This window comes from Scyliorhinus torazame, chromosome 15, assembly GCF_047496885.1.
Source record: "Scyliorhinus torazame isolate Kashiwa2021f chromosome 15, sScyTor2.1, whole genome shotgun sequence".
Lineage (NCBI taxonomy): Eukaryota > Metazoa > Chordata > Chondrichthyes > Carcharhiniformes > Scyliorhinidae > Scyliorhinus > Scyliorhinus torazame.
In genome coordinates this window covers 104,072,475-104,095,912 of record NC_092721.1, presented here as the reverse complement: position 1 = coordinate 104,095,912, position 23,438 = coordinate 104,072,475, and the positions used below count along the sequence as shown (strand labels likewise).

The window sequence follows — 23,438 nt, the reverse complement described above, 5'->3', positions numbered from 1 at the left end:
TGGAAGAGTTGGATTACTGGTCAGAGATGATATCACAGCTGTGATTAAGGAGGATTCGAGCACTGAGGCCATATGGGTAGAGCTCAGAAATAGGAAGGATGCAGTAACATTGTTGGGACTTTACTACAGACCTCCCAAAAGCGTGTGTGAAGTAGAGGTACAAATATGTAAACAGATTATAGAAAAATGTAGGAGCAATAGGGTGGTCGTGATGGGAGATTTTAACTTTCCCAAATTGAATGGGACTCATGTAGTGTTGGAGACGTAGATGGAGCAGAATTTGTAAGGAGCATCCAGGAGAGTTTTTTAGAGCAGTATGTAAATAGTCCAACTCGGGAAGGGGCCATACTGGACCTGGTATTGGGGAATGATCCCGGCCAGGTGGTTGAAGTTTCAGTCGGTGATTACTTTGGGAATAGCGATCACAATTCCGCAAGTTTTAGAATACTCATGGACAAAGACGAGAGTGGTCCTAAAGGAAGAGTGCTAAATTGGGGAAAGGCCAAGTAGAACAAAATTTGGCAGGAGCTAGGGAATGTGGATTGGGAGCAGCTGTTTAAGGGTAAATCCACATTTGAAATGTGGGAGTCTTTTAAGGAAAGGTTGATTAGAGTGCAGGACAGACATGTCCCTGTGAAAATGAGGGATAGAAATGGCAAGGTTAGGGAACCATGAATGACGGGTGGAATTGTGAGACTAGCTAAGATGAAAAAGGAAGCATACATAAGATCTAGGTGACTTAAAACTGATGAAGCTTTGGAGGGATATCGGGAAAGTAGGACAAATCTCAAACACGCAATAAAGAGGGCTAAACGGGGTCATGAAATATCTTTGGCTAACAGGGTTAAGGAAAATCTCAAAGCCTTTTAATCGTATATAAGGAGCAAGAGGGTAACTAGAGAAAGGATTGGCCCACTCAAAGACAAAAGAGGGAATTTATGCGTGGAGTCAGAGAAAATGGGTGAGATTCTTAATGAATACTTTGCATCGGTATTCATCAAGGAGAGGGACATGACGGATGTTGAGGATAGGGATGGATGTTTAAATACTCTAGGTCAAGTCGGCATAAGGAAGGGGGAGGTTTTGGGTATTCTAAAAGGCATTAAGGTGGACAAGTCCCCAGGTCCGGATGGGATCTATCCCAGGTTACTGAGGGAAGCGAGGGGCAAAATAGCTGGGGCCTTAACAGATATCTTTGCAGCATCCTTGAGCACGGGTGAGGTCCCAGAGGACTGGAGAATTGCTAATGTTGTCCCTTTGCTAAAAAGGGTAGCAGGGATAATCCAGGGAATTATAGACCTGTGAGCTTGACATCAGTGGTAGGCAAACTGTTGGAGAAGATACTGAGAGATAGGATCTATTCACATTTGGAAGAAAATAGACTTATCAGTGATAGGCAGCATGGTTTTGTGCAGGGAAGGTCATGTCTTACAAACCTAATAGAATTCTTTGAGGAAGTGACAAAGTTAATTGATGAGGGAAGGGTTGTAGATGTCATATACATGGACTTCAGTAAGGTGTTTGATAAAGTTTCCCATGTCAGGTTGATGGAAAAAGTGAAGTCGTATGGGGTTCAAGGTGTACTAGCTAGATGGATAAAGAACTGGCTGGGCAATGGGAGACAGGGAGTAGTGGTGGAAGGGAGTGTCTCAAAATGGAGAACGGTGACTAGTGGTATTCCACAGGGATCCGTGCTCGGACCACTGTTGTTTGTATGATACATAAATGATCTGGACGAAGGTATAGGTGGTCTGATTAGCAAGTTTGCAGGTGATACAAAGATTGGTGGAGTTGCAGATAGCGAGGGGGACTGTCAGAGAATACAGCAAATATAAATAGATTGGAGAGTTGGGCAGAGAAATGGCAGATGGAGTTCAATCCAAATTCAATTCAAAATGCGAGGTGATGCATTTTGGAAGATCTAATTCAAGAGCGGACTATACGGTCAATGGAAGAGTCCTGGGGAAAATCGATGTACAGAGAGATCTGGAAGTTCAGGTCCATTGTACCCTGAAGGTGGCAACGCAGGTCGATAGAGTGGTCAAGAAGGCATACAGCATGCTTGCCTTCATTGGATGGGGTATTGAGTACAAGAGTCATGTTACAGTTGTATAGGACTTTGGTTAGGCCACATTTGGAATACTGTGTGTAGTTCTGGTCACCACATTACCAGAAGGATGTGGATGCTTTAGAGAGGGTGCAGAGGAGGTTCACCAGGATGTTGCCTGGTATGGAGGGTGCTAGCTATGAAGAAAGGTTGAGTAGATTAGGATTGTTTTCATTGGAAAGACGGAGGTTGAGGGGGGACCTGATTGAGGTCTACAAAATTATGAGAGGTATGGACAGGGTGAATAGCAACAAGCTCTTTCCAAGAGTGGGGGTGTCAATTACAAGGAGTCACGATTTCAAGGTGAGAGGGGGAAAGTTTAAGGAAGATGTGCGTGGAAAGTTTTTTACGCAGATGGTGGTGGGTGCCTGGAACGCTTTGCCAGCGGAGGTGGTAGAGGCCGGCACGATAGCATCATTTAAGATGCATCTAGACAGATATATGAACAGGCGGGGAACAGAGGGAAGTAGATCCTTGGAAAATAGAAGACAGGCTTAGATAAAGGATCTGGATCGGCGCAGGCTGGGAGGGCTGAAGGGCCTGTTCCTGTGCTGTAATTTTCTTTGTCTTGTTCTCTTTTATAACCATCTCCAACAAGACAGAATCCAACTATCTCCTTTTGACCTTCAATGGCACTGCCATCGCTGAATTTCTCACTAACATCCTGGGAGTTGCCATTGGCCTGAAACTGAGCTGGACCAACCATATAATTAAATAAGAGGATAGAAACTATCCAGGACAAAGCATCCTGCTTGATCAACACCCTATCCACTGCCTCAAACATTCGCTCCCTCCATCACTGACACACAGGGCAGTAGTGCTTAGCATAAACAAGATCCAAAAAGGTTGGGTGGGGTTACTGGGTTACGGGGATAGGGTGGAGGTGTGGGCTTGGGTAGGGGGATCTTTCCAAGGGCCGATGCAGACACAATGGGCCAAATGACCTCCTTCTGCTCTGTAAATTCTATGATTCTATGAAGATTAACTGCAGCAACTTGCCAAGCCTCCTTCAACAGCATTTCCAAGCTTGTGACCTCTCAGTTAGAAGTACAATTGCAACAGATGCATGGAAACACCATCACCTTAAAATTCCCCTCCAAGCCACACACACACCTGACCTGGAGCTATATCACTGTTCCTTCACTGACACCAGATAAAACAATTGAAATGCCCTTCCAAATAGCATTGTAGGTGTAACTGCTCCAGATAAGCTGAAATAGTTCAAGACGGTGGTTCACCACCATCTTCTGAAGAGCAATTAAGAATGAGCAATAAATGCTGGCATTGCCAGTGATCGGCAAATCCCATGAAAGAATTTAAGAATATTCTCTGCATCATAATGAAACTGAAAAATATTGACAGATGCATTTAATTCTGTTGTAAATCTGCACTACGTACAATTGATTGGTAGGATTGTGTAGTATTTCAGTGAGACACATTTACTAAGTTTTGAGCAATCACAATGTCCTTAGATTTTCAAATACCAACTTTCCAACATTTTAATACCGTATGAAATATTCTGTGCTTAGACCCTGCCAGACCAAATTAGGCATTTTTCAGGTTGCATTCCCAGTTTACTAATGGGTGGCTCAGCCCTGGCTATTTAACTCAGCCATGCAACTAGCAGCCTACGTCGACATTCCCGATGAATTCAGAAAGGTGGGAAGGATAATACATTGATCTGTCAAAATAAGGTTTTGCAATTAAAAGGGGGCATGGTAAGGTTGACAACGGCTCACCAGCACTAGTATTTTTGAGGCTCCAGCAATCACAGGTATGAGAGGAGTTGGGAAGGCTGCTTCCCAAATCTCTTATTATTACCTGGAAGTCCTGCTGTGGATATATGGGGCTGCAGTGATTAAAGCTCTCCCCAAGAATGGCAGGAATTGGACAGCATTTTTAACAAGCAGGCTTGGATGGAAGCAGCTAAGGAAGTCAACATAAGGGGCACAATCTAATGGAATGGGAAATATGTCCCACAGCGAACACGTTTAGCTACGTGGGGCTGGTTTAGCACAGTGGGCTAAACAGCTGGCTTGTAATGCAGAACAATGCCAGCAGTGCGTGTTCAATTCCTGTACCGGCCTCCACAAAAAGGCGCCGGAATGCAGCAACTCGGGGAATTTCACAGTAACTTCATTGGAGCCTACTTGTGACAATAAGCGATTATTATTATTATGTGTTCCCTTTCACAGCACCGAGAAACACAATGGTGTCTAACGTACCTCTGTTTAGATACGGGGCCTCAGCAGGGAACGCACAGTCGAGGCTGCACTGAGGAGCTCCGTTCGCTGGAACTCCTCTGTGCAGCGGAAGATCGGGACACTACTTTTAAATGGCGTCCTGATCGTTCAAGCCCCTTACATGACCCCTGAACCTCCCCCCAGCAAGCCCCAACTCACTGTAAGGGGTTGCCCAGCACCCCCCCACCACACCCGTGCACGGCACCCCTCGGCCAATCACCGCCGCGCAAAAAATGCCAGTGTGGCACCTTGGTCGTGCCACCAATTTGTAAATCTGTATTTTAGAGTCTTATAACCTGCCTGCTTACCACTGGCTGGGGACTAATGGCAATCCCACAATCCTTAGGGAGTATGAGCTTCCCCAATGAGGGGGGCGGAGAAATCATTAGCAGGTCCCTGCATAAATAAAGCTGGCCAGTATGGAACCAGCTAGAGAGGAATGAGCAGCAAGGGAGTTACTGCTGCTGTTGTATATATACGTTATTGTAAATAAAGTTTTCTTTCTGTTCTACAAACTCGTGCTGGATTTTTCGTCGCCCTCACAAAACTGGCGACGAGGGTTAAAGTGAATAGCTGTCTACGCTGCTAAAGCCACCTCCCTGGATTTTTGTTGTATACAGGTTGGAAGTTTTTTTTCTGTTACACCATGCCTCTTTATGGACGTTTGGATGTCTTTGATGCTGCGCTGGAAAGCTGGAACCAGTACGCACAACGGATGCGTTACTATTTCCGGGCAAGCAACATCACCAAAAATGAGCGCCAGGTGGTCATTTTGCTCACCGCCTGCGGCCCGCATATGCTTGGGGTGATTAGGAGCCTTACATACCCAGCTGCGCCGGACACCAAGACGTTTGATGAACTTGTGACCTCAGTGGGGCAACATTTTAACCCAACCCCGTCCACGATAGTCCAGTGTTACTGGTTTAATACCGCTGAGAGGACCCCTGGAGAATCCCTTGCAGAGTTTCTATCCAGGCTACGCAGGATTGCAGAATACTGTGGCTATGGTGAGACCGTGTCAGAAATGTTACGCGACCGTTTGGTTTGCGTTATTAACTATGCGGCCCCCCTGAGAAAGTTGTGAGCCGAGCTAACGTTGACTTTTCAACAGGCCATTCAAATAGTATTGTCCCAAGAGAGCGCAGAACGGGGAGTGCAGGAGCTACAGGGATTGGAGGTGCACGCCTTGGGGCGCAACCCCTTCCACCCAAAAGCGTCTCCCCGCACCCCTGCCGTACCTTGGGTGGGACGGCGTCCGGATCGACGCCAATGGCCGCCGGTCGTTCCTCCCCGAAGGGTGCCTTCTCCAGAACCGATGGATGAGGAGCCATGTCAGTGTTAGAATTGTGGGCGCTGACCCTGTCACGGACGCTGGTCCTGGGGGCGCCAGAGGTGCCATAGATCCGACAGTAACTGGGGCCAGCCCAGGGGCCGTACCCACCATTTGGATGAACCTGCGGCGACTACTCCCGAGGATGTGGAGACGGAGGACGATTGCCTGCAGCTGTATTGTGTGGCAGCTCCCCGTCTGGGCCCCATTAAGGTGACAGTACGGGTCAATGGTCACCTGCTTGAGATGGAGTTGGATACTGGCGCAGCGGTCTCCGTGATCGCCCAGAGGACATTCGACCACATTAAGCAGGGTATACAGACCCTTACATTAACCGATACACAGGCCAGGTTGGCCACCTACACTGGGGAACCATTGGACATCGCTGGAACTACGATGACTCCTGTTGTTTATGGACGCCAGGATGGGCGTTTCCCACTTATCGTGGTGTGCGGCCACGGGCCCAGCCTGTTGGGTCAGGACTGATTGTGCCATTTGCATCTGCAGTGGCAGCACATCCTTAAAACAGGTTCTGAAGGGTTGACGGAGGTACTGGGATGGTACCCAGATGTATTCCAGCCCGGTTTGGAGAAGATAAAAGGAGCCGTAGCCCGTATCCAGGTCGAACCAGGAGCCACGCCGCACTCTTTCCGGGTGCACCCGGTGCCTTACGCCTTGCTCGAGAAGGTAAAAGGGGAGCTCACTCGTTTGGAGTCCTTGGGTATTATCAGGCCCGTCCGTTTCGCTGACTGGGCAGCGCCAATTGTCCCTGTAATGAAGCCAGATGCCACAGTTTGCTTTGTGCAGCGACAAGAAACTTAGTGAATACGGCTTCCTGGCTGGACCGAAATCCAATGCCCCGCAGAGAAGATCTCTACTCGAAGCTTGCAGGCGGATTCTCGTTCACGAAATTAGATATTAGTCTTTGCCGTCCTACAGTTGGAGCTGGACCCTGCCTCCCGGTCATATGTAACTATTAATACACACAGGGGCCTGTATGAATATACACGGTTGCCCTTTGGGGTATCCTCTGCCTGCGCTATCTTTCAACGTGACCCGGTGTTCATTCGAAATTTTGCTGGTGGTGCCCAGTGGGTCTGGTGGTATTATCTTTCGACGATCGGGCCCGATCTCTTATCAGGTGCAAACCCAGGGTCGTCTCCAGCGCAAGCATGACGACCACGTTCGTTCCAGAAGGCCGCCTTTTCCAAAAATTCTCTGCCCCCGGAGCTCAGTTCTACAGCCGCAGAGATCAGACACAGTGGAGGTTATTCCTCACGATCTAACCAAGATGTGGGATCTAACCTCTTCGCCTTGGAGACCTTGGGCGAGCGCCGTTCAGTACTGGTCTCCACAGACGGGGACCAGACAGAACGGCACTCGTGGGGGTCTCGCAGGGAATTGGAGGCCCTGGCACCTGGAAGTGCCCCTGCCAGCATCATCTGGGCACCTTGTCAGTGTCAGGCTGGCACTCAGATGGTACTGCCACGTATCAGGCTGGCAGTGCCAGGGTCACTGCGAAACTAGCTGTCTTGCTCTCATATGCAGATTTGCTAAAAGGTGATCCTGCCCACAATGACGGGCTTCACATCGCAACACCTTGCGAGATCGCGTTAGATCTCGTTAGGCGTGGCGAGCCAGGTAGATCCCGGTAGTGGGGTCCCCCGGCATTTACCGGCCACAGCATGCTGCTTTTCGGGTGCAGCAAGGCCGGTAGATCACTCACGCCCAAGATGTTTGGTCCCTTGAAGGAGTCAGTGGACCAAGAGTATCCAGTACCAGCACTTTAGGTGGTCTGAAAAGGTGAGTTGTTCAACAATTTTAGCTACCGAGCCCTACACTCAAAACTTCTCAGCATTCGCTTTCGTTGCACACTTCAGAACAACACACCGTTTGGCTCCAGTCATTCCTCTCCCTCCAGGCACCTCACCTCCTCAGCTGAATAACCAACACTCACACTCACCCTCATCCTATTGTCTCTTCTGCCCATGCCTTATGTGCATCCAGATGAATCTTTGGGTCCATTCCCTTTGCAAGTGGATGAGGAGAAGCTAGGTGATCTATTGCTGGTGTTTGTGTTGCTCCTGCTGCTATTGGTATGGTTGGCAGTGGTAAGTTTTAATTGTTGTTCCTCATAAGAAGTGCAAGGTGGAGCAGTGCAGAGTAATAGATCATTTACAGCACAGCAGATGGCTATCAGATTTATGCCAACTCTCCATAGAGCAATTCATTCAGGGTTGCAGCACATCACCATTCGTTGCATAGAAACTTTTTTCCTTATATTCCTCCTGCATCTCGCTCCCAAAGCTATAATTCCGTGGCTCCTAGTCCTAGTATCATCAATTTTGTGAGGGACACGAAGAATCCAGCACGAGTTTTAAGGATACAAAGTAATAACATTTATTTACAATAACATATATATATATATAACAGCAGCAGCAACTTCCCTTGCTGCACACTCCTTCCTGCTGGTTCCAAACTGGCCAGCTTTATTTATACTTGGAGTTTACTAATGGTTTCTCCGCCCCCCCTCATTGGGGAAGCTCATACTCCCACAGGATTGTGGGATTATCATTAGTCCCCAGCCAATGGTAAGCTTCCGCGATGAACGGCGCAACGGTTGTACATCCACGGCCCGTGGACCCGAGGATTCCCCCTCTGATGTGTCCTGTGTCTCCATCTCGGAGTCAGAGTCTGCTGCCTCCGTCATGTCAGCGTCTCTATCTCCATTCGGTTCTGTAACGACCTGCGCAGGCTTCGAGTGAGGCACCAGTGGAAGATTGTGAGGACTACCTTCCCTTGTCTCTGGTCTCTGCGGCTGTAGAAATGAGCTCCGGGGGCGGGGAATCTTTTGAGGGGATAGTTCTGGACCGAACGTGGTCTACATGTTTGCGCTGGAGACGACCCTGGGCTTGCGCCTGGTAAGATATAGGGCCCGTTTGGTGAAAGATTACGCCAGGAACCCACAGGGCACCACCAGCAAAATTCCGAACGAACACTGCGTCACCTGGCGCAAATTGCCGAATCGGCCGATGCCGAGAAAATCCCTGTCCCTTCCGTTCTTGTGTGCGGCGTACTTTTGCGCAAATGTCCGGGAAAACCATACTGAGGCGGGTGCGAAGTCTCCGGCCCATTAGGAGTTCTGCGGGAGCTACCCCAGTCACCGCATGGGGGGTGGTCCTATACGTAAACAAAAAGAGAGCCAGTCTCGTGTCCATTGATCCGGAAGACTGCTTCTTTAGGCCTCTTTTGAATGTCTGCACTGCGCGCTCTGCCAACCCATTTGAAGCCGGGTGGTAAGGGGCAGTGCGGATATGGCGTATGCCGTTTATCTTCATGAACCTCGCAAACTCCTCACTCGTGAATGGAGTGCCGTTATCCGTGACCAGCACCTCGGGCAGGCCATGCGTACTAAAAGACAAACGCATCTTTTCAATTGTTGCGCAGGACGTTGTCCCCTGCATCTTATACACCTCTAGCCATTTAGACTGGGCGTCAATTAATAGAAGGAACATGGATCCTTGATAAGGGCCTGTGAAATCTGCATGCAAGCGTGCCCAAGTGATTCCCAGTGATGTAGGGGCGCGGCCGGCGGAAGCTTCTGATGCTCCTGGAAAATGGAGCAGTTTTGGGCCACCTTCTCAATGTCGGTGTCGAGGCCTGGCCACCAGACATAACTCCGGGTCAACATTTTCATTTTGGTCACACCTGGATGGCCATTGTGCAAGTCTGTTAGTATCAGCTCCTGGCCTTTTTCCGGGACAATCACACGCGTCCCCCACAAGAGGATGCCGTCTTCCACGCTGAATTCTGACAGCTTGGAGGAAAATGCCCGTAACTTGCCTGGGAGCTGTCTATGCTGCCCACCATACAGGACTATGTGCCGAACCTTTGACAGGACTGGCTCCGTCTGGGTCCACTCACGGATCTGTGATGCCGTGACAGACAAGGTGTCCATAAAATTTAGGGTTGCAACCACCTCACCGGTCGTGGGGGTCGACATGGGGACGGTCGATAAAGGCAATCGGCTCAGTGCGTCGGCATTTGCTATCTGCGTTCCTGGTTTGTGCTCCAGAGGATACTCGTATGCAGCAAGCAACAAAGCCCAGCGCTGGATCCGTGCGGAAGCAATGGGCGGTATTGGCTTATCCTCTCTCAAAAGTCCCAGCAGAGGCTTATGATCAGTCACGATAGTAAAATGGTGGCCATACACGTACTGGTGGAAGCGTTTCACCGCAAAAACCACTGCCAGGCCCTCCTTCTCGATCTGCGCGTACTTTTTCTCCGCTGCAGTCAATGTGCGGGAGGCGAAAGCTATCGGTCGCTCGGCCCCATTCTCCATCTTGTGGGACAGGACGGCCCCAATACCATACGGGGATGCATCACATGTGACGAGCAAAGGCTTTTCCAGGATCATAGTGGGTTAGTAACCCAGACGACAACAATTGTTGCTTTACCCGCCGGAAAGCGGTTTCTTTCGGCTGACCCCAAACCCAGGTGTGATTTTTCTTTAGCAGGAGGTGCAATGGGGCCAGCGTAGTTGACAGATTGGGGAGGAACTTCCCGAAATAGTTTACGAGACCGAGAAAAGAACGAAGATGCAAAGTGTCAGTCGGGGCGGGGTCCTGTTGAATCGCACGCACCTTCTCTGCGACGGGGTGCAAACCTTCGTGGTCCACCCGATAACCTAGGTAGACTACTTCCTTAGCCTGAAATACGCACTTTGTGCGACGTAAACGGACTCCAGCCTCCGAAAAGCGTCTAAGGACAGCCACCAGATTTTCCAAATGCTCCTGCTCCGACGTCCCTGTCATCAAAACGTCATCTAAGTAGACAGCAACACGTGGTAAACCTCTCAAAATGCCCTCCATAACACGTTGAAAAATAGCGCAGGCAGAGGATACTCCAAAGGGCAACCGTGTATATTCATACAGGCCCCGGTGTGTATTAATCGTTACATATGGTCGGGAGGCAGGGTCCAGCTCCAACTGCAGGTAGGCGTGACTCATATCTAATTTTGTGAACGAGAGTCCACCTGCAAGCTTCGTGTAGAGATCCTCTATGCGAGGCATTGGATATCGGTCGAGTCGGGAAGTCGTATTCACTGTACGTTTATAGTCGCCACACAATCGAACTGTGGCATCTGGCTTCATTACAGGTACAATTGGTGCTGCCCAGTCAGCAAAACGGACGGGCCTGATAATACCCAAACTCTCCAAATGATTGAGCTCCCCTTCTACCTCCTCGAGCAAGGCGTAAAGGCACCGGGCGTGCCCGGAAATAGCGCGGCGTAGCTCCTGGTTCGACTTGGATATGGGCTACGGCCCCTTTTATTTTCCCCAAACCAGGCTGGAATACATCTGGGTATTGTCCTAGCACCTCAGTCAACCCTTCAGAAACTGTTTGGAGGATGTGCTGCCATTGCAACCGCAAATGGCGCAAACAGTCCCGACCCAACAGGCTGGGCCCATGGCCACGCACCACGATAAGTGGAAAACGCCCCTCCTGGCGTCCATAAACAACAGGGGTCATTGTAGTTCCTGCAATGTCCAGTGGTTCCCCCATGTAGGTGGCCAACCTGGCCTGTGAGTCGGTTAATGTAAGGGTCTGTATACCTTGCTTTATGCGGTCGAATGTCCTCTGGGCGATCACGGAGACCGCTGCGCCAGTGTCCAACTCCATCTCAAGCAGGTGACCATTGACCCGTACTGTCACCTTAATGGGGGCCACACGGGGAGCTGCCACACAATGCAGCTGCAGGCAGTCGTCCTCCGTCTCCACGTCCTCAGGTGTAGTCGCCGCAGGTTCATCCACCTGGAAGGTACGACCCCTGGGCTGGTCCCAGTTTCGGTCGGAACGACGGCCGCCCCCAGGACCGGCGTCCGTGACGGGGTCAGCGCCTACAAGTCTGACATGGACATGGCTCCTCATCCATTGGTTCTGGAGAAGGCTCCCTTCGGGGAGGAATGTCCGACGGCCACTGGCGTCGGTCCGGACGTCGCCTCGCCCAAGGTACCGCAGGAGTTTGGGGGGACGTTTTCGGACGGAAGGGGTTGCGCCCCAAGGCATGCACTTCCTTTCCCTGTAGCTCCTGCACTCCTCGTTCTGCGCTCTCTCGGGACAATACTATTTGAATGGCCTGTTGAAAAGTCAATGTTGGCTCAGCTAACAACTTTCTCTGGGTGGCCGCATTGTTAATACCGCAAACCAAACAGTCGCGTAACATTTCTGACAAGGTCTCATCATAGTCACAGTACTCCGCAATCCTGCGTAGCCTGGATAGAAAATCGGCAAGGGATTCTCCAGGGGTCCTCTCAGCGGTATCAAACCGGTAACGCTGGACTATCGTGGACGGGGTTGGGTTAAAATGTTGCCCCACTATATTCACAAGTTCATCAAACGTTTTGGTGTCCGGCGCAGCTGGGTACGTAAGGCTCCTAATCACCCCAAACGTATACGGGCCGCAGGCGGTGAGCAATATGACCACCTGGCGCTCGTTTTCGGTGATATTGTTTGCCCGGAAATAGTAACGCATCCGTTGTGCGTACTGGTTCCAGCTTTCCAGCGCAGCATCAAAAACATCCAAACGTCCGTACAGAGGCATGGTATAATAGAAAACAACTTCCAACCTGTATCCAACAAAAATCCAGGGAGGTGGCATCAGCAGTGAAGACAGCTATTCACTTTATCCCTCGTCGTCAGTTTTGTGAGGGCCACGAAGAATCCAGCACGAGTTTTAAGGATACAAAGTAATAACATTTATTTACAATAACATATATATATATAACAGCTGCAGCAACTTCCCTTGCTGCACACTCCTTCCTGCTGGTTCCAAACTGGCCAGCCTTATTTATACTTGGTGTTTACTAATGGTTTCTCTCCCCCCCCCCCCCCCCTCATTGGGGAAGCTCATACTCCCACAGGATTGTGGGATTGTCATTAGTCCCCAGCCAATGGTAAGCAGGCAGGTCATAACAATCAACTAATGTCTATCTCATTTAACCTGTCATAATTAGGTACACCTCTATCAAATACCCTCTAATCTCCTTTGATCCAAGAAGGACCCCAGTTTCTCCAACCTAACCTTGTAGCTAAAATCCTTCATATTAAAAATAACTTGCATTTACATAATGCTTTTCACGACACTGGTCATCTCAAAGCACTTTATGCCAATGAGGTACTTTTTGAAGTGTAATCACTATTATAATGTTGGAAACACAGCAGCTAATTTGCACTCAGCAAACTCCCACAAACAGTAATCTGTTTTAATGGTGTTGATCTGGAGGATAAGCATTGGCCAGGACAACAGCGATAATTCCCCCGATCGTCTTCAAAACAGTGCCATAGTATCTTTTACATCCACCCCAGCAGGCAGTGGGACCTCAGTTTAATGTCCCATCCAAATGATGGCACTTCCAACAATGTGATGTTCCCTCAGTACTGAACAGTCGTGTCAGCCTTAATCTTTGTGCTCAAGCCCTGGAACCATTCTGGAAAATCTCCTTTTCACCTGGTAAAAAGGACACTCCCATCCTTCCTAAAAAGTAATAATTGGAAATGGATGCAGCGCTCTAGTTTTTATAGAACCAAAGCTTTATATACATTCAGCATAACATACTGCTTTTGTAATCAAGACCTCTGTTTATGAAGCCCATAAACAGCTTGCATGCTATGGTGAAGAGTGGTAGCAGGAAAATGCAGCTGTAGATTAGTGAAGTGCAAGATAGGTGAAGTATATGCCAGCTCTTAACCGACTTAAATTGTAGACACATCATGATTGTAGGCGTGCCTGGTTTTGCAATTAAGATTCCATCAAAAGTGGCAGAAAAGGGAGAGATAAAAAGAAAACCCTTCAACCTTCACCTGTTAAATCTGTTTCTTTCCCTCATATAATGTCAAATTTGCCAGGCCGTGAAACCAAAAGTTGGTGTGATGCAACAAGAGCTGGCAGAACATATATTAAACATGCCAACCACCTAGCCCCCCCCCCCCCCCTCCTCACTCCCCCAACACACACACACACACCAACCCAGAGGAAAGAATAAATCAATATGGAACTAAAAATGAAAGCTATGTCAGTCATAATACAATAGCTGATCATCTTGTTCAAGACAGGAAAATAAAAATGCATCCAGACAATTTAACAAAACTGCATAAGCTGACGTTTTGTATAACAAAGCACGGTGGGGGTGAAATTAGTCTTTAATGAAAATACAAAATGGATGGCAGTAAACCATTTTCAAGTCAATAAAAATTAATATCGGGCACAGTTTAAAACAGGCTGCTTGCTGTTTCGTCGTCACTTTTCCATGCTTTAACTGAAGACAAATTTTACCTCCAATTCCTCCAAACCTTAGGAATTTCAATGCAAAAGCAGCAAGATTTTAGAAATTTTTAGGTGACTTTGGTTGAATGTTACCATGTTTTGCACACATATTAAGATTATTTAACATCAAACATGTGCTTCCATGATAATTGAGGACCATTAATAGACTTAAAAACAAGAGCTAATCTGAACTAATGACCCTCATTCATTCTTTACTTGATGAGAAGTAACACATTTTGTCAGTCAAGATCTGATGAAAATTCGACACAATTTAAGCAAACATTGCAATAGCAACCATTAAAAAATGAACTTAATACAATAAATAAATAAAATTAAGGTTTGCAGAAATGTGCTGAAACTTGGGAAAGCTATCTTGAAATCAAATGTAACATACATTCCAGAATTTTCCAGATTGTACTGGTTATATGGAATTAATATTCAAATAGATAGCAAAATGTTTGTCTTCTATTTAACGGAATGCACTTTGAGCAAGAGTTCCATTCAATAGAGGTTAATTTATACTTTTTTTATTTTAATAAAAACACAGAACAATCCATTCTGTAGTGTTTTATTGAAAGAAAATTACTGAGCCAAATATTCAAGATTCTTAAAGTAACAACAAGAAATGAAACTCGTCACAATGCTCGTCTGTACCTGCTCATACCAGCTGCTGTGAGGTGGGCAAGTACATTCAGACCACCAATCACAATTCACACTTCTCGTCTTCGACAGGCTTTTGCTGGGGCTTTTCAGGGCACTATCACGCAGTGCAGTAAACTTGGTCCGATTTCGAGCTGAGGTGATTTCTGAAGTTGGCAGAGTCTCAGTACTGTAGTAGTATTCTCGTGGTTCATGCCACCAGCTACAGGAGCAGTCCGGTTCACTCACAAGCACTGACATAGTTCTTGTAGCTTTTAAGCGATCTGGGCCTCTGCCACAGCTGTGATTCTTATTTAGGTAAGTTGCCATTCTGCCACATTCAGCTTTCAAGTTGGCGAGAATATAATCTTGTACACGGGAATCAGGGTCCTTTTACCTACTCTGCTGCTGTTACATTATGGGAGAAAGGCAGCAGCTACACAGCATTATCTGCTGCCTGGTAGCTCTTCATGGATAGATGACTCAACCACAGAGCAACTTGACAGCATCCTTGCTCTAGGCATAAGCAATCAATGCACTGTTCAGCCAGTCACAAAAGTGGACGCTACAGTACCAGTTTTTATAAAGGGAAGTATGTTAACCTGAACTGTTAGATTATTCATGAAAGGTGAATACCAAACAAAAACTGACACACAAAATATGAGATTAGTATCAGCCCAGAGTGTTATTTTGTATAAAATAACAATAAAGTGATGCAAATCACTTTATCAAGTGTAATTGCAATTTCAAAGCAGGATTTAGTCACAAAACCATTTTAAACAGATTTTCTACCAACTTCTGCATTTGATTAATACAGCCTATTTTAAAACAGAATAGACAAGACAGTGCTGATAACATAACTAAAATGGTAAAAAGTCTGAAATGTCATTAATTCTACAGTTGTTGCAAAGATACTCAAATGAAGGATACATAAATGACTTTCCGAGGCATATATTTTTCATTTGAAAATGGAATGAAAAGGTGCAATACCATCAACATCATACCTGCTAATGGGCCTAATAAAAGAAAATGATAACAGAAAACAAACCTAGATTTCTGTTTGTCTCTGTAAATGCTGTTCACTAAATGCTTCTGTGACAGCTAGTGCTACCTCTGGAGTAAGGAGACGACATGGTAATAAAAACTAGCTTCAATTCCACAATAAATACTTAACCCTTGGTGACCCATATTTTCTTTAGAGCAGTGATTTTCAAACTTTTTTTCCCAGGACCCTACTTTTGCCAACTGGCTAACCTTCGGGATCCACGCTGTATTCGCTTACCCAGTCTACCCTGAGTCAAGGTAGTGTTTGGGACACTAATGTTTTCTTACCCCAGGCAAAAGGTGAAAACAAAATCATCTAGTTTTCCTGTTCACAATCACTATCCAGGAGCTCCTGATGTATTAGCCTCATGTTCTGTTACTGATGGTGCTAAAATTGCTATGAAGGAAACATTAGTCTATGATGGATTCTACTTAAAGTTAATTTTGTAGGGAAAGTTCTGCAAAATTTCCACAGGACTTCTAATGGTAATCAAGCAAAGCATGAAGAGACCTGTGCATTTACACATTCCTGGCAATGGTGAGAAGCCAAAGGAGCATTTCTTTTGTGAAGGTTGAAAGATTGCACTCTCAGATATCAGAAAACTCATTAAAGGTTATGAAATATTTACAAATTAATACTTTTCAAAAATACAGGGTGGGATGCTCCACTGCCCGACGCCGAAATCGTGTTCGCCGATCGAGCGGAGAATTGGCTCCAACGCCAAAGCGGGGCCGGCGCCAGTTTGTCGCCGGTCAACCATGCTCCACCCCCTCTGAAATGAGATCATCATGACACGCGCCGCGTACAGTCGCAATGCCATTGGCGCCTCATCGGCCGGCCCACCCGTGATGCTCCGCCCCCATTTCTGATGGCGCGGGATACGTGCGGTCACACAAATCGTGAACACCGGCGTGACGGCTACGGACTGTGTCCAGCACTGCCACACTCGGCCTGAATCCATGCCACTGGCAGAGGGGGCTTCTGCGAGGGCTGGGGGCCTGGTGGGGGGTGGCCAGGGGGTGGGCTGTGTGGTCGAGGAGTGGGAGTTGGTCCGTGCATGGCCAGTGCCCTGTTGTATGGTGCGACTACTGTAGGTAGTCAACCGTGCGCATGAGCGGTCCGGGACCCATCCATTCTCGGCGCAGGAGGTGGGAGTTTCAGTCGGTGCCAGTGCTAGCCCCTCACCGGTACCAGAATGGGGGAGTTTGTGTCAATTTATTTTCACGTAAACCTCCCGTGGATTCTCCATTCGAGCCAGCACTTAGCTGCAGGAACGGAGAATCCAGCCCACAGAACCTCTTACCTTCCTTAGTTCAGTTACCAAAACATTCTCCTTCTTGCCACCATTTCAAAAATAGAGAGGCATAAACGTGAGATTTAGAGGGAAACCTTCAAGTTAGAATGCACCTGCCGGTATGATCAGTCTGCGAGGCAGCAGTCAGAGATTTGGGATGCTATGTCACTAAAAGTGTATTTCCGGGTTACCCTTCTGGTATTGTTCAAAGTGCTGAAGGGCCAGTACTTTAGTGTAGGTCAAAATAAATCACCAGGTGAATGGATTCTGATGACAGCAACTGACTCTCAAACACTGAGCAGTTGCAATGAGTCAGGAGTGGGACTAAGGACAGTGGCTGAGGCGACGCACAGGCAGCACAAGACATTCATTGCATGTAGTTAAGTTAGTCAGCTCAGTGACTATCCTTTGCTTTGATATTTTACCCACCTCTTCTGTCACAGTTCTCTTACTCACTCTCACTGGATTGTTCGAGGGATAGGGCTGTGTGTCCATGTACCTGAATCCCCGACACTTCCTGCGTTAGCAAAAGTGAAGACCGTGACCCTCAATCCGCGACCCCCTCCTCACACCTGCTCATGACCCACTCACGAGTCGTGACTTGCACTTTGAAAAACCCTGCTTTAGAGTTGCATGTTACATTTACAGTATGTGCACAAAAATGGTCCTGAACCAAACTGATCCAAGGTTCTTCTTTGATCAGAAAATTCCCTTTCAGGGCGGCACGGTGGTGCAGTGGTTAGCCCTGTTGCCTCACAGTGCCGAGGACCCGAGCTCGATCCCAGTCCTGGATCACTGTCCGTATGGAGTTTGCACATTCTCTCCGTGTCTGCGTGGGTCTCACCTCCACAACCCAAAGTTGTGCAGGGTAGGATGAAATGAAATGAAATGAAAATCACTTATGATTAACCACACTAAATTTAAAATTTTAAAAAATGAAAATTCCCTTTGACTCCCTGCATTGTAGTTGGGCAAAAAGCTACCGAAGCCATCTGCAAAGAAGTGTTTGGACCTGAAGGATGACAAAAAGCTGCTCCTTCATTGATGAATTCTGACCATAAGACCATAAGATGTAGGAGCAGAATTGGGCCTCTTCGCCCATTGAATCTGCTCCGCCACTTAATCATGGCTGATATTTTTCTCATCCCTATTCTCCTGCCTTCTCCCCATAACCCCTGATCTCCTTATTAATCAAGAACCTAACTATATATGTCTTAAAGGCACTCAAGTGATTTGGCCTCCACAGCCTTCTGCGGCAAAGAGTTCCACAGATTCACCACCCTCTGGCTGAAGAGATTCCTCCTCATCTCTGTTTTAATCAATCGTCCCTCTAGTCTGAGATTGTGTCCTCTGCTTCTAGTTTTTCCTACAAGTGGAAACATCCTCTCCATGTACACTCTATCCAGGCCTCGCAGTATCCTGTAAGTTTCAATAAGATGAAAAATGAAAAAAGTGAAAATCGCTTATTGTCACAAGTAGGCTTCAAATGAAGTTACTGTGAAAAGCCCCTAGTCGCCACATTCCGGCGTCTGTTCGGGGAGGCTGTTATGGGAATCGAACCATGCTGCTGGCCTGCCTTAGTCTGCTTTCAAAGCCAGCGATTTAGCCCTGTGCTAAACAGCCCCTCCTCTTCCCTCCTCTTCCTTCTAAACTCCAATGAGTACAGACCCAGAGTCCTCAATCATTCCTCATATGACAAACTCTTCATTCCAGGAAACAGCCTTTATTAGTTCTCCAGACTTGACAATTGTTTGATTTTTCCTGAGGTGTGTGTGTTGCTGGCAATTGGTCCCCATTTATTACACATCCCTAAGAGTATGATGGGGCGATCTTCTTGAACCATGTAGTCCATGATGTGCACGTACACCCACAACGCTCAGGATTTCCAGGTTTTTAACCCAGGTTTGGAGAGTAATTTACAGGTAGCAGTGTTCCCATGCATCACAAGTTAGAAAGGTGCTGTGGAAGGGCAGCATGGTGGCGCAGTGGTTAGCATTGCTGCCTCACAGCGCCAAGGTCCCAGGTTCGATCCCGGCTCTGGGTCACTGTCCATGTGGAGGTTGCACATGTGTTTGCGTGGGTTTACCCCCACAACCCAAAAATGATGTGCAGGGTTGGTCAAGTTTCTTGAGTGCCATTCGAGCTGAACTCAACCAGGTAAAGAGATTATTCCATCACACTCCTGACTCCTGGTTTGGAGATGATGTTCAGGGTTTGGGGGAGATACGAGGTGAATTACCAACCTCCGATCTACTCTTGTTCCAATATTAAGTATATGACATGTCCAGTTAAGTATCTGGTCCATGATAATTGCCAGGGTGTTGATGGTGATGGATTCAGTGAAGGTTGTCATTGAATGAGAAGTGGGTCTGGTTTGACTCTGAGCAATTGGAGACAGTCATTGTTTGATACTTGTTGTGGCCCAAATGTTACGTCCCACTTATTAGTACAGGCTTGAATGTTGTCCCAAATCTTGCTGCATGTGGACACAGACTACTTCAGTAGCACTGAACACTGTAATCATCAACAAACATCCAATTTCAAACCTTCTGTTGGAGTGTAGGTCATTGAAGAAGCAATTAATGATGCATGGGCCAGAGCACTGCCCTGAGGAATTCGTACAGTGGTGATCTGGGCTGAGATGATTGACCTCCAACATCTATAACCAACTCCCTTTGTGCAAAGGCTGACTCCTACCAGTGCACAGTTTTTCCCTGGATTCTTGTCGATTTCAATTTTACAAGAGCTCCTGGATGCCAAACGTGATCAATAGGGCAACTGGTGGTAATTGTCCATGACCTAGCCTGATGTCATGAGACTTCATGGGGTCTAGTATATTGAGGACTCTCAGGGCTACTTCTTCATGACTGTACACCACTGTGCCACCCCCTTTTGGCATCCCACTGGCAGGATAGATTCAGGGATGGTTATGGAGGAGTCTGGGACATTGTCTATAAGGTTGATTCTGTGAGTATGACTATGTCAGGCTCTGTTTTACTGACCTGGGGGACAACTGTCCCAATTACTGCATAATTTCCCAGATTGTTGTTTTTGTGACTACGTCAATGATGGTTATACTACGTCAATGATGGTTATACCTTTCATTCTTATTCAACCTTTCTATAACAGTTTAAATAAAAAGAAGAAATTTATGTGTTAAACACATTACAGAGAATCTGGGGCGGGATTCTCCCAGCCCTGGGCCGGGCCGGAGAATCTCTGCGGCCGGGCTACACCGCCCCGACGCTGACACACGATTCTCCGCAGAGCGGAGAATCGGCGCTATTGGCGCCGGCGTGTTTGGCGCAACGCCGGTCGTAGGCACCTCTAAATGGCCGGTCTGGGATGGGCCGAGCGGCCGCAGTTAAAACGCTGAGTCCCGCCGCCGCCGTCCACACCTGCTCGTAGCCGGCGGGAACTCTGCGTACAATGGTCAAATGGCGGCCTGTGGAGGGGGTAGGGGGCTCCGACTCTAAGGGGGGCCTCCGATGTGGCCTGGCCAGTGATCGGGGCCCACCGATCGGCGGGCCGGCCTCTCTGTCCCCCGGACTATTTTCCTACGCGTCAGCCCCTGAACTCCTGCGTCATGGTGCGTCTGGGCCAGCGCGTTGAAGGAGGCCACCGTGCATACGCACGTTGGCACCGGCGCTACTGCACAACCGTGGATCCCGCAGCACACAGTTCGCGCCGCGATTGGCAGCTGGAGCGGTGTGAACCCTCCAGCGCCGTGCTAGCCCACTATAGGGGCAGAATTGCTCCTGGCAGTGGCCCATACACGCCGTTGTAAAACGCAACGGCATTTACGACGGCGTGGACACTCTGCCGCGGGATGGGAGAATCCCACCCCTGGTGTCACATGGGATGTCGTGCGATTTTGAAAGGCACTACATAATTGCAAATATTTCCTGTAATTTTTTCAATATTTTTAATTGACTCATGATGCGGGCAGCACGGTAGCACTGTGGCTTCGCAGCGCCAGGGTCCCAGGTTCGATTCCCCGCTGGGTCACTGTCTGTGTAGAGTCTGCATATTCTCCTCGTATCTGCGTGGGTTTCCTCCAGGTGCTCCGGGTTCCTCCCACAGTCCAAAGATTTGCAGGTTAGGTGGATTGGCCATGATAAATTGCCCTGAGTGTCCAAAAAGGTTAGGAGGGGTTATTGGGTTACGGGGATAGGGTGGAAGTGAGGACTTAAGTGGGTCGGTGCAGACTCGATGGGCTGAATGGCCTCCTTCTACACTGTATGTTCTATGTTAATATAATAATAATATAATAATCGCTCATTGTCACAAGTAGGCTTCAATGAAGTTACTGTGAAAAGCTCCTAGTCGCCACATTCCGGCGCATGCTCGGGGAGGCCGGTACGGGAATTGAACCCGCGCTGCTGGCCTTGTTCTGCATTGCAATCCAGCTGTTTAGCCCACTGTGCTAAACCAACCCCTGGTTCTATGTTGTATTAAGGCGTGAAAGCGTGGCAATTATGAGCTATACTTTATATGCAGAAAAGCAGTAGTATGTTGAAGGTCATTTTAAGACGATCAAACAAAATTACCTACATAATGGAGAGAAATATATGGTCACAACAACAACGTGTACTAATTAAGAACAGAGAAATATAGAACTCAGGAGCAGGACTAGGCCATTTGCCCTTTCAAACACGTTCTGCCATTCAATGAGATCATGGTTGCTCTGGCTCTGCTCTCAACTCCACTTTCCTGTCTCTTCCCCATCACTCTTGACTTCCTTGTCTATCTAAAATCTATCTAACTCAGCCTTACTGCATTCAATGACACAGCCTCTACAGTTTGCCGAGGAAGTGAATTGCACAAACCAAAGTCCCTCAGAGAAAAAATTTCTCATCTCCGCCTTAAAAAGGAGACTTATTTTTATACCGTGTCCCCTGGTTCCAATATCCCCCACAAGAAAAAACATCTTCCTAGTATCTCTGCTATCAAGTCCTCCAGGATTTTATATGTTTCAATGAGGTCACGACTCATTGTCTAAAGTGTTCAACCTTTTTTCACAAAATAAGTCTTTCATCCCAGGAACAAGTCAGGTGAAGTCTCTCTGAACTGCTTCTAACGGAATTATATCCTTTTTCAAATAAGGAGCACAAAACTGTACACTGTACTCCAGATCTAGTCTTACCAAATACAAAAAAAATCCCTACTTTTAATATTCCATTCCTTTGGCAATAAATGCTGGCATTATAATTTGCCTTTCCAATCACTTGCTATACCTGCATACTACCTTTTTGTAATTCTGCCAACTTTTTCCCATTCATTTAACCTATCTATATCCCTTTGCAGATTCTCCACTGTCTCATGACAACTTACTTTCCTACCTATCTTGACATCAGCGGCAAATCTGGCTACTATACATTCAGTCCCTTCATCCATGTCATTGATATAGGTTGTAAATAGTTGAGGGCCGGCACTGATCCCTGTGACACTTTACTAATCACAGCTTGCCATCCCAACACTCCACTCGTCAAAGCCTGCCAACCCTTAGTGCTTTTAACATAATAAAAACATCCCTTGGCAGTTCACAGGAGTAGAATTTGACAGCGAGACACAGGAGGTATTGGGGCAGATAATCAAAAAAGAATGTCTTGAAGGAGGAAAGAGCGAAAAAGTGATTGAGAAGTTAAGGTGGGAATTCCAGCCTTGGCAGCTGAAAGCACGGTCACCAGAGGCTGAGATACTAAAATCGAGGATGCTCAAGAGGCCAGAATTAGAGGAGCGCAGATATCTCAAACGGGTGTGCAGCTGGAGGAGATTGCAGAGATAGGGAGATGAAAGGGCATGAATGGATTTAAAAACAAGGATCAGAATTTTAAAATTGAGGCTTTGCTTGACTGGGGGCCTAAGTAGGTCAGCGAGCACAGGGGTGATGGGTGAACATATGAGTTAAAACATGGTGGCAGAGTTCTGGTTGACCTCAAGTTTACAGAAGGTTAAACATGGGTGGCATTGAAACAGTTAAGTTCAAGGTAACAAAGACATGGATGAGCGTTGCAGCAGCAGATAAAATAAAGCACGGGTGGAATCAGATAACCTCACGGAGGTGAGAAAGCATTAAATGTGATGGCGCAGATATGTAGGCGGAATCTTTTCTTGGGATCAGACATGGCACCAAGGTTGCATGTAGTTTGGCTCAGCATCAGGCATTTACCAGGGAGAAGGATGGAGTTAGTGGCTAGGGAACAGAGTTTGTAGCATGGACTGAAGACAATGGCTTAAATCTTCCCAATATTTAATTGGAGGATATTTCTGCTCATCCAGCACTGGATATCAGACAAGCAATGGAGGGATCAAAAAAGGTGCAGATGGGGTAGTGCTGGGTGCTATCATCGCACATATGAAAACTGATGCTATGTTATGATGATGCCACCAAGAAACAACATCTGGTTGAGAAATAGGAGAGAAGCAGGATAGGATTAAGGATAGTTCCTGA

The 23,438-nt window shown here is 47.4% G+C and overlaps 1 protein-coding gene across 11 annotated transcripts in view; it reads right to left on the bottom strand.

Moving 5' to 3' along the window:
* The window catches only part of LOC140391729 (disks large homolog 2-like), a 1,606,854-nt gene that overhangs the window by 969,485 nt on the left and 613,931 nt on the right, over positions 1–23,438 (bottom strand). The window contains exon 1 of one of the 11 annotated variants that reach the window (XM_072476529.1): positions 14,661–15,089. The exons of the other annotated variants lie outside the window; for them this stretch is intronic. Within the exon in view, the coding sequence (XP_072332630.1) occupies positions 14,661–14,975 (315 nt within the window). The 5' untranslated portion in view covers positions 14,976–15,089. Of the gene's footprint in view, positions 1–14,660; positions 15,090–23,438 lie in introns of those variants that run through there. 11 annotated transcript variants of the gene reach the window in all.